Source organism: Capra hircus, chromosome 6, assembly GCF_001704415.2.
Source record: "Capra hircus breed San Clemente chromosome 6, ASM170441v1, whole genome shotgun sequence".
NCBI lineage: Eukaryota > Metazoa > Chordata > Mammalia > Artiodactyla > Bovidae > Capra > Capra hircus.
In genome coordinates, this window is record NC_030813.1 from 42,889,858 (window position 1) to 42,902,273 (window position 12,416).

Genomic DNA, 12,416 nt, shown 5'->3' on the forward strand with positions numbered 1-12,416 from the left:
TCTGGAAACAGAGGGACTGAGGTAGATCCAAAAAGCTGAAAATAAATTAGAGGAACTGCTGAGACTGACTCCATGATCACAGGGTTCAGGAGAAAAGGGATGCCCTGGGGTCTAATGCTCTCAAAAAGATGATTAGAATAAGAATACGGAAGAGTCTGAGAGTTCTAAATTCTAATTTGACTTCCAGGTTATATTTTTGTCTAGGTAGGAGGATGGAACATATTGTATTTCATAGCTTCTTAACTTGATCTATAACTTGTGAACGTTTAAACAATGGTATGAAGGCCTCCATTTATATGTCTTCTTGCTCCAGGTCCCATAGTTATAAGTAGTGGACCTGCTGGAAAGCATCAAACATAGACGTAATCTACCACTCACTCTCCTCCTTCACTTGGATGTCTTCACTTACTAGGATTTTTGCTTCTTTCTTAGGATTATACCCATGCTGAGTTGGGAGAATTAACCTTGCTTTTGGTACTGGGGTTTGTCTTGTTCTCTAAATTATGTGGACTTGAGGGTATTGTAATTATCTGTGTGTCCTACAAACTCTTCAGACTTTTGAGAAAGGAAAACATGAAAAAAACTGTATTGAACTAATTCTTTGTTGTGAACAATTCAATGGAGGATCACCTTCATTCCTGGTTGTGCTGGAAGACTCCTGGAGGAACACAACATAGATGTTCTGGTGGAGATGCAGCAGAATGAGATAAATTTGGGACCCTAATTTCAGGAGTTTTGCATTGTCATATCATTGAACAAAGCAAGAACATTTGATTTTGAAGCCTTGATTTTTCTCTAGGAATGTAAATATTTGTTCACATCTGGATCTTTTGGATGGGTTGCTGATGTTGTATTGTCTTCACTCCAGTACTCTTGCCTGGAAAATCCCATGGACGGAGGAGCCTGGTAGGCTGCAGTCCATGGGGTTGCTAAGAGTCGGACACAACTGTGCGACTTCACTTTCACTTTTCACTTTCTTGCGCTGGAGAAGGAAATGGCAACCCACTCCAGTGTTCTTGCCTGGAGAATCCCAGGGACAGCAGATCCCGGTGGGCTGTCGTCTATGGGGTCGCACAGAGTCGGACACAACTGAAGCGACTTAGCAGCAGCAGCAGCAGCAGTAGCAGCAGCACCTTTAGGTATTCATGCGATGACTTTGTATTATGGGCTGAATTGTGTCCCTCCAAAATATGTGTTAAAGTTCTAACTCTCAGTACTCAGAACACAAAACGTATTTGGAAATACGGTCAGTGCAGATATGGCTGGTAAGTTAAGAAGAGGTATAATACAGTGAAAGAAAGTAAAAGTGAAAGAAAGCGTTAGTCACTCAGTCACATCGGACTCGTTGCAACCCACCATGCTCTGTAGCCTGCCAGGCTCCTCTGTCCGTGGGATTCTCCAGGCAAGTATACTGAAATGGGTTGCCATTTCCTTCTCAGGGGATCTTCCACCCCCAGGGATTGAACCCAGGTCTCATGCATTTCAGGCAAATTCATTACCATCTGAGCCACATGGAAAAGAAATGCAAAAAAGCAAAATGACTGTCTGGGGAGGCCTTACAAATAGCTGTGAAAAGAAGAGAGGTGAAAGCAAAGGAGAAAAGGAAAGATATAAGCATCAGAATGATGCAGAGTTCCAAAGAATAGCAAAAAGAGATAAGAAAGCCTTCTTCAGTGATCAGTGCAAAGAAATAGAGGAAAACAACAGAATGGGAAAGACTAGAGATCTCTTCAAGAAAATTAGAGATACCAAGGGAACATTTCATGCAAAGAGGGGCTCGATAAAGGACAGAAATGGTCTGGACCTAACAGAAGCAGAAGATATTAAGAAGAGGTGGCAAGAATACACAGAAGAACTGTACAAAAAAGATCTTCATGACCCGGATAATCACAATGGTGTGATCACTCATCTAGAGCCAGACATCTTGGAATGTGAAGTCAAGTAGGCCTTGGAAAGCATCACTATGAACTAAGCTAGTGGAGGTGATGGAATTTCAGTAGAGCTATTTCAAATCCTGAGAGATGATGCTGTGAAAGTGCTGCACTCAATATGCCAGCAAATTTGGAAAAAACAGCAGTGGTCACAGGCCTGGAAAAGGTCAGTTTTCACTCCAATCCCAAAGAAAGGCAGTGCCAAAGAATGCTCAAATTACCACACAATTGCACTGATCTCACAAGCTAGTAAAGTAATGCTCAAAATTCTCCAAGCGAGGCTTCAGCAATACATGAACCATAACCTTCCAGATGTTCAAGCTGGTTTTAGAAAAGGCACAGGAACCAGAGATCAAATTGCCAACATCCGCTGGATCGTGGAAAAAGCAAGAGGGTTCCAGAAAGACATCTTTTTCTGCTTTATTGACTATGCCAAAGCCTTTGACTGTGTGGATCACAATAAACTGTGGAAAATTCTGAAAGAGATGGGAATACCAGACCACCTGACCTGCCTCTTGAGAAATCTGTATGCAGGCCAGGAAGCAACAATTAGAACTGGACATGGAACAACAGACTGGTTCCAAATAGGGAAAGGAGTACGTCAAGGCTGTATATTGTCACCCTGCTTATTTAACTTCTATGCAGAGTACATCATGAGAAACGCTGGACTGGAAGAAACACAAGCTGGAATCAAGATTGCTGGGAGAAATATCAATAACCTCAGATATGCAGATGACACCATCCTTATGGCAGAAAGTGAAGAGGAACTAAAAAGCCTCTTGATGAAAGTGAAAGAGGAGAGTGAAAAAGTTGGCTTAAAGCTCAACATTTAGAAAACAAAGATCATGGCATCCGGTCCCATCACTTCATGGGAAATAGATAGGGAAACAGTGGAAACAGTGTCAGACTTTATTTTTTGGGGCTCCAAAATCACTGCAGATGGAGACTGCAGACATGAAATGAAAAGACACTTACTCCTTGGAAGAAAAGTTATGACCAACCTAGATAGCATTTTCAAAAGCAGAGACATTACTTTGCTGAATAAGGTCCATCTAGTCAAGGCTATGGTTTTTCCAGTAGTTATGTATGGATGTGAGAGTTGGACTGTGAGGAAGGCTGAGCGCTGAAGAATTGATGCTTTTGAACTGGGGTGTTGGGGAAGACTCTTTGAGAGTCCCTTGGACTGCAAGGAGATCCAACCAGTCCATTCTGAAGGAGATCAGCCCTGGGATTTCTTTGGAAGGAATGATGCTGAAGCTGAAACTCCAGTACTTTGTCCACCTCATGCGAAGAGTTGACTCATTGGAAAAGACTCTGATGCTGGGAGGGATTGGGGGCAGGAGGAGAAGGGGATGACAGAGGATGAGATGGCTGGATGGCATCACTGACTCAATGGACGTGAGTCTGAGTGAACTCCGGGAGCTTGTGATGGAGTCCTGGCGTGCTGCGATTCATGGGGTTGCAAACAGTCGGACATGACTGAGCAACTGAACTGAGCTCATATCCTTATAACAAGAAGAAAAGACTAAAGGAGAGAGATCACCATGCAAAGATACAAACCTACAAGTTGAGAAGACAGGTATGTAGTGATGGAGAGAGTGATTGGGGTTGAGCATCTGTAAGCCAAGGAACTCAAAGGATTGTCAGCAAACACCAGAAGCTAAAAGAAGCAAAGAAGGATTCCCTGCATAGGTTTCAGATGGAGCAAGGCTCTGATTGTCTTCAGACTCCCATCATTAAAACTTTGAGAAAAAAAAAATTATTTTTTAAAAATCACCCAGTCTGTCTGTGGTTACTTGTTTTGGCAGCCTTAGGAAGCTAATATACATTGTATAGTTCTGGGAAGCCATGTAGAATAATTTACTGGGCAAAATTTTGGATGATAAATAGACTAAGAAATGAATTTGCAACCATGGGTGGCACTTGACTTTGGTGCTTAATTAATCAATTTTTTAAAAAAATATGTAATTTCAAAGCCTTCTCTAAGGAAAAGCTTAGCTGTCCTCCTGCTCTTCCAAAGAGGAAGTGGTAAGGGGAACCACCTCATAAAAGTGGGGGTAAGATTGTCCCAAATGAAATGCTACTCCTCCACTGCTCCCTTATCTGCATCCAGTAAGGTGGCTACATTCTGATTGACATTTTTGAAAGATATTAGAAAGGGCCTCAACTCTCACTGCTTACATTTCTGGAACTAGCAAGGTGAGAAGTGCTGGTGGAGTGGGGCTCCACCACTCTTACCCGAGGGGACATTTCAGAAGGTATGCTTCTGATCTTTAAGACTCACTCATGCCTCTCCTGTGGAGAAGTGTGACTTTTTTTTTTTTTAATAAGGAAAAGTATTTATTTGTGCCTTGCACAATGTTTGAAAGCCATTATTGCTATTCAATTTTTGGTATCTACTATAGTACTGGGTGCAAACCTAACAAAAGAAAAGCTTACTGAATAAACAAATTACAGGATGAATGAACCAATAATCAGTGATTTCTCGAGAGCTCAAATTCCATTACAGTGACCCTTCCAGGCAGCCCCAGAGGGGTTCAGCGCAAGCCACAAACATGCTTGATCTGATGCAAAGTACATCCATTTTTAATAATGTAATGCTCACATGAGGCAAAACTTGGAGGTCACCATCCCAAACTATCATATGCCAGCCTACACTAGGTAAGTATCAAAAACTCAAACTGCTCAATGTTTAATTAACCAAAGGTTCCTTTTAGGTCCCTCAAAAGAAAAAAAATGTGTGTGAGGAGTATGTGGAACACTCATTTTTAGATGAATGAAAAGACAGAAATCACAATCAGTACAAACTAATAACAACAGTAGAATAACAAAATGTCAATTTCCCTGTTTTGGCACAGAGTGGTCCAAATGGTTTGCTCGTATTTGTTAAAATCAGAACTGAAATACATGAGGCTTACAAAAGAACAGATAAAGTGGTTCTTGCACAACAGCCCAGCGTATCATAAAGTTCTGACCCCTGCGTTACACTGATCAGGCCATGTGGCCTCAGGAGCGCAGTTGGGTAGACCTGAAATAGTTCTCACTGGAGGGTCCCTCCACTTGACATGTTCACTCCACATCCTGGCACAAGTGGTCACTGTGGGACTTTATGACTTGCTGTCTCCTTTTTCCTCTGGTGTTGTTTCCCAAATTGGCTTCTTGATGTGTTCTGGTAACTGTTCTAATCTTGTCTTTGTAACTTCCATGGCAACTCCTTCAGGTAAGTTTCGCTGAATATATTCCAAGTAGACATCTGCTGTACTTCCAGTGAGATGCTCTAACTCTAAACATCTGTAAAGTGTTCTCATTTCATACTGAACCCTGTGCTTCTTGAAAATATGCACTGATTTGAGAAGAGTAAATCGTTCTATTTTCCTTGGAGGTTCATGTACTTTAATAGAGATACCAAGTTCTTTAGCAGCAAGCACTGCAAAATATTCATAACTGTCCAATACAGCCTTATCATGGCCTTTTACTAAAACTGACAGGCGCTTATATAATGTGTCCGGTTCATCAGAAATGGTTATCGTAGGCTTGGTCAAATCCTTGGGGACATCAACGTGTAGGTTTGAAAACTGTACCCACTTCATACTGGTGCTGAGAAGAAAGCCATCGTTTTTGGCTATACTGCTCCTAGAACTGCTTACAGAAAAATTCCTTGAACCCTGCCAGAGACGCCGGCCCAGGGCCCCAAACACCGCTCGCGCCGCCATCTTGCCCAGAAGTGTGACTTTGACTGCTGGGATTGGAAAGAGGGTGGATATTCAGAGTTGAATCCATTTCCGGTTTCTCCCTTTGGCTCTGCCTGCCAACAGGATGACTGTTTCTGCTTTGCTCTTCCATTTGGCTAGCACATGTGAATCAGAGGCTAAGCCTGGTTTCTGAAGGATGGGCTGGAGTTCTGACTCTATCTACTAATAAAGCAAAAGGCATGTGAAAGTTCTGCGTAACAGTGTCTGATCTGCTTGTCTATACATTATCCCTTATGTGGTCTTCCCATATCCAGATTTGGGGGTCAGAATTGGGAAACCCTAATGTGGATGCCCATTTCAGCTGGTTTCTCTCTTCCATTTTTACTTATAATAAAAGGGATACCTGTTCTCCATCTAACTTATTTTTCTATTTTCTTAAGAGATGAGCATGGGAAATAGTGTGTGGTTTTTTGTAACACCTAATCCACATTCCCCAGTGGCTAAACAGTAAAAAGAAAGATTCCACCTGCAATGCTGGAGACCCAGAAGACACAAGTTCTATCCTTGGGTCGGGAAGACCCCCTAGAGGAGGGCCTGGCAACCCACTCCAGTATTTTTGTCTGGAGAATCCCATGAACAGAGGAGCCTGGCAGGCTATGGTCCATGGGGTCGCAAAGAGTCAGACATGACTGAAGCGGCTGGGCATGCGTGAGTCTGCAACCCAAGCATATATTAAGGAGTTTATCAAGTATAAAGTGCAATGAAATGCAAGGAAAACATTTACACAGTGAAAAGAGCATCAACCTCAGAGTCAGCCCTGAATTCACATCTTGTCTTTTTAACTAACTGGTGGTTGTTGTTCAGTAGCTAAGTCGTGTCTGACTCTGTGATTATCGTCCCAATAATTCAACCTATCTAAGCCTCATCTGGGAAATACCACAAGCAAAACCTATCTCATGGGACTGTAAAGATTACATGGATAAAATGCATAACTTATTTCATTCTCTCTCAATATCACCAAGGTTGTCATATAGTAGAACTCTACTGTGAATTATTTTCCTCATTTCTCTTTTCTTGAACAACATTTATTTATCTTCCACACCCTCACACACACATCTTCTGCACATTCATAAGCCTATTTCACTTTATCACAATCACTTGACCTCTTGTTGAAGGAGGATATTTTTGTTGTGAATGCAAGCCAATCCAGGGCAGCATCTATGACATACACATTCGATGGAAATTATACTATTTTTTTTTTCTTTCTTACCAACACAGTCCCTTTGAAACTCTAGGTTTTCCCCTGACGATACACCTGCATTTTAGAGTGTGATAAGAAATTAGTCTTATTTACAAAATTATGAATTTTTATCATACAGTTGGAAAGAAAGCTTTCTGCTACAAAAGTATATAGTTATATAAAATGTCACAGTGTTATTACCCTTGAAACTATTTTATTTGTTGTGCTTGCTCCATGTAATTTCCCTAATAATTAGCTGAGGCTTGTGTTTATAGTGCTTTTATATTTTTCTTTCATTCCACAGAAAGATAGAGAAAAATAGAATTATTTTCCTTTATCAGCAAAACCACAAAAATATGACCTCAGTGGGTTATTATAAAACCATACAGAGGCACAGAAAAGCCTATTTAAATGTCTTTGCCATGGGTTTGGCCTATGTTGATTAATTACTTCATTCAGTGTATATTTACTGAGCTCTAGTCTGCCAAGTCCCATGAGTACTGGGCCATCAAGATGAATGAGACTTGCTCCCTGCCCTTCAAAGTCTCCTGATCAAAAAAGGCAAAATAAAGTGTAGGGTGGCCGTCATAGAAGACGCATTACCTTGGGATCAATCAGTGCTTATTCAGAGAAGCAGAACTGGTAGGAGATACATACTAAAAGATTTATTGCAAAGAACTGGCTTATGCAATTGTGGGGATGGTCTAGGCCAGTCTCAAGTCCATAAGATGGGCCATCAGGAAGGCCCTGCTGGAACCCATGGGCTCAAGTGGAAGCTGATGACACAGGTACAACCTGCACTTTATCAGGGAGGCCTCAGCTGCAATTAAAATCTTTCAGTGGATTAAATCAGGTCCACCCAGATTATCTAAGACAAAGTCTCTTACTTAAAGTCAACTGATTATGGATGTCTATCTTATCTACAAAATACTTTCAGAGCAACACCTAGATTAGTGTTTGATTGAATAACCTGGGGCTAGAGCCAGTCAAATTGACAGTCAAAATTGATTATCACAATCATCATTTGCAAAATTCTCATGAGTCAGAGATCTAATGTAAAGCTCTTCCAAAATCACAATGTCTGCTGAGCAAATATTACGAGAATCTGTTACCTAACGTGCTAACAATTTTACCTTGAAATTATAATCACCAATTTTACCTTGTCTTCAGAAGTTCAGGACTCCTGCTGTTATATCTTTAAGGAGGAATTAGGTGGAGAAATGAGTTTTATATTACTCCCTTGAATCCATGTATGTGTATACTGGGGGAAAAAGACAAGCATATAGTATTAAAAAAGAAATATAAATGACTACTTGTAATAAAACAGCCTTTTTTCTTATTATTAAAGTCAATAACTGTTGTTGGGTCCACTTTTCCTAAAGTTGGCTTCACAGACACTAGTTTCTTGTGATGAAATGCCTATTTACAATATTTCTATCTATATATCTATCTGCATTTATGCCTATATTTACATACAAAACATGTACTTTATACTATATGTAAATACACCTACATATTTACATGCAAATAAACACTTTATACTGTGGAAAATTCTGAAACAGATGGGAATACCAGACCACCTAACCTGCCTCTTGAGAAACCTGTATGCAGGTCAGGAAGCAACAGTTAGAACTGGACATGAAACAACAGACTGGTTCCAAACAGGAAAAGGAGTATGTCAAGGCTGTATATTGTCACCCTGCTTATTTAACTTCTATGCAGAGTATATCATGAGAAACTCTGGGCTGGAGGAAGCACAAGCTGGAACCAAGATTGCTGGGAGAAATATCAATAACCTCAGATATGCAGATGACACCACCCTTATGGCAGAAAGTGAAGAGGAACTAAAGAGCTTCTGATGAAAGTGAAAGAGGAGAGTGAAAAAGTTGGCCTAAAGCTCAACATTCAGAAAACAAAGATCATGGCATCCGGTCCCATCACTTCATGGGAAATAGATGGGGAAACAGTGGAAACAGTGTCAGACTTTATTTTTGGGGGCTCCAAAATCACTGCAGATAGTGATTGCAGCCATGAAATTAAAAGACGCTTACTCCTTGGAAGAAAAGTTATGACCAACCTATACAGCATATTAAAAAGCAGAGACATTACTTTGTCAACAAAGTTCCGTCTAGTCAAGGCCATGGTTTTTCCAGCAGTCATGTATGGATGTGAGAGTTGGACTATAAAGAAAGCTGAGTGCCGAAGAATTGATGCTTTTGAACTGTGGTGTTGGAGAAGACTCTTGAGATCCATTGGACTGCAAGGAGATCCAACCAGTCCATCCTAAAGGAGATCAATCCTGGGTGTTCATTGGTGGGACTGATGTTGAAGCTGAAATTCCAATACTTTGGCCACCTGATGCAAAGAGCTGACTCATTCTAAAAGACCCTGATGCTGGGAAAGATTGAGGGCAGGAGGAGAAGGGGATGACAGAGGATAAGATGGTTGGATGGCATCACCGACTTGATGAACATGGGTTTGGGTGGACTCTGGGAGTCGGTGATGGACAGGGAGGCCTGGCATGCTGCTGTTCATGGGGTCCAAAGAGTTGGACACGACTGAGTGACTGAACTGAACTGAACTGAAACACTATATATTTATTCATTATTTATTTGTATATATATAATTTTATATAATCAAATACATGAGAAAAATATTGGAACACATTTAAAAAGTCTTCTTTGCTGCTGGATTTTTCAATCTTTAATATATTGACATCATTGTCATCTTCAAGAGGGAGATTTGTAATTTAGCTTTAGTCAAACTCATTTGACCACAGGGTACCTTTATTCATTGGTTAATGCTTTGGATTATTATTCATTGCATCTTTAAAAGCTAGGTAATAAAGTATTGTTTATGGGAGGTCTGGGATGGGTTAGTAATTAAACAGGTATTCAAATCCAACTGAAAATTCTATTATAACATGTTGGGGGTGGAGAAGAGAGCTTAAAGGTTGTCAAGTCCAACCACTCATCCAATAGATAATACTTTTATTTTCCTCAATCACACAGCTGGTCAATACCTCATATATAAAAGAAACTGTAGAGTCTGACACATGATCCATCACACTGTCTCCATCATTATTTTGATAATGCCGTTTGTCACTGTCAAAGTCTCCAACAAAAGTGTTTCTAAAGAGAAAACCAAGGGAGTAAGAGTAAAAGCAATGCCATGCAGTGTGGTCTGTTAAGCATTTATTGATGATTTATTACACAGAAGGCATGGAGCAGCTCACCACACTCTATCTGGGGAGATGGATGCACCCCAAACTAATTAATACAATGCATCACAAGTCATGTCTGGCTATGAACCAATCGGTACAAAAACACAAGCGGGAGAGGCCATTTCTTCCAACTGTAGAAATGTGTGCAGTGTGGGGAAGATAAGGATAGAGGCCATAACTTTTGAGACTGGCTTATTTTGGTGAGTAAGTTTTCACCATATGGAATAAGATATGAAGGGTGTTCCATATGCAGAAAGAAAAGAGTCAAGAGACCCCTGGTAGTATCAAAGAATATAGGATGATTTGGGGACCTGAATGTTAAATGGGAGCAGAGCGCAGGATGAAAAAATATTGGTTGGGAGATGGGAGGTGTTACGGGTTGAACTGTGTTTTCCCCCAGATACATATGTAGAAGTTGTAACCCTCAGTAGTTTAGAAAGTGACTTAGAGTGAGAGTCCTTACAGAAGTAACCAAGTTAAAACTAGCTCATTAGGCTGGGCCCTAGTCCCGTATGACTGGTGTCCTTCTAAGAAGAGATTTGGACACAGACACACAGAGAGCCAAAGTGATGTAAGGAAACTCGGGGAGAAGACAGCCAGCTATATGTCAAGGAAAGAGGTTGGAACAGATCCTTCTCCCACAGCCCTCAAAAGGAACCAACTCTTCCACAGACTTGTGGTACAATAAAATTTGTTGTTAAAGTCAGCCTGTCGGTGGTACCTTGTTAGTGCTGTCCTAGGAGACTAATACAGGAGGCGAAGCAGGAAATGCAAACTGGGGCTAGATTGTGAGAGTCCTTTCATTGTAGGTCCAGCAGTCTGAGCATCTGGGAGCTTCTGAGCTTGTCTAAGTTCGAGTGGCCTGGTCAGAGGTACCTTAACGAGCTAACTTTGCAGCAGACTGGAAAAACTTGAGTCTGAAGGACTAAAGAAACAGCAGGACTCCAGAGCTCAGAGTCTCTTCAACAGGCCAGGTGAAAAATGGTGAAGGCCTAAATTAGGCCAGGAGCTTTGGGTGGGATTTGAAAAACATTGCATAGGTAAACTCAATCAGCCATAGGACAGAGGCAACAAAAAAGGAGAAATCAAATCAGCCACCAGATTTGTCGTAGCTTTCTCCTCAGATTGCTCACAAGTGGGTAATGTGAAAATTAAGACACAAAAATCTTATTTACATATTTATTTTTGTGGATACAATTTTTTAAATTGAAGTACAAAGGATTTATAATATTGTATTGGTTTTAGGTATATAGCATAGTGATTCAATACTTTTATAGATTATACTCCATTTAAAGTTATTTATTATAAAATATTGGCTATATTCCCTGGGTTATACAATATATCCCTGTAGCTCATTTATTTTATCCATAGTATTTTGTACCTCTTAATCCTCTACCTCCCCTTTCTCTCTCCTCACTGGTAACTACTAGTTGGTTCTCTGTGAGTCATTTTGATTTTGTTATGTTCATTCTTTTACTTTTTAGATTCCACATACAAGTGATAACATACAGTATTTGTATTTATCTGTCTGACTTACTGCCATAAGAAAAATACTCTTGATCCACATTGTTGCAAATAGTAAAATTTCATCCCGTTTTATGGCTGAGTAATAAGGTAAGGTAAGATGAAGTCGCTCAGTCGTGTCCGACTCTGCCACCCCGTGGACTGTAACCTACTAGGCTTCTCCATCCATGGGATTCTCCAAGCAAGAATACTGGAGTGGATTGCCATTTATTGCATTTATACATGGCACATCTTCTTTATCTGTTGATGTTGATCTGTTGATTAGGTCCATATGTTGGCTATTATAAATAATGCTGCTATGAAAATTGAGATACATGTATCTTTTCCAGTTAGTGTTTTTTGTTTCATAGAAACCTTATTTAAAATGGAGGTAGGAAGCCAGGAGGGGGAGCAATCATTCCCTATAGCTCCATCTCACTAGCAGACCCAACAGGAAGAGACACATTTTGCATCTCCAACAGAAAGAAGGTTACTCTTACTACTCAGCAGGAGGAAGAAAGAATTTTCCTTGCCTGGCAACACCCCCGGCCAATGAGAGTCTGTCACAACTTAGTTGAAAAGTCACTGCGAACTCCCAATTTCCTCCAATGGACTCCTTATAACACCCCTTCTCAGCTCCCTTTTCTCCTCTGTAGAGAATGGTCCTTTCCTTTGTTCTCCAGACTTGCCTGTGGTTCACCATAAATTGCATATCCTGAGTTGTAGTTCTTTGCTGTTGCTGAGTAAACTCATTTTGCTGGTGAAAATAACGAGCTGTTTTATTGTTTTAGGTCAGTAGTAAGAATCTTGTGTCCAAAGGTACTGGA

At 40.6% G+C, this 12,416-nt stretch overlaps 1 protein-coding gene across 1 annotated transcript; it reads right to left on the reverse strand.

Moving 5' to 3' along the window:
* Window positions 4,256-5,647, reverse strand: LOC102168617 (28S ribosomal protein S10, mitochondrial). Its single transcript, XM_018049338.1, has one exon. The coding sequence runs from the start codon at window positions 5,642-5,644 to the stop codon at window positions 5,039-5,041; it is 606 nt and encodes a 201-aa protein (XP_017904827.1). The 5' UTR covers window positions 5,645-5,647; the 3' UTR covers window positions 4,256-5,038.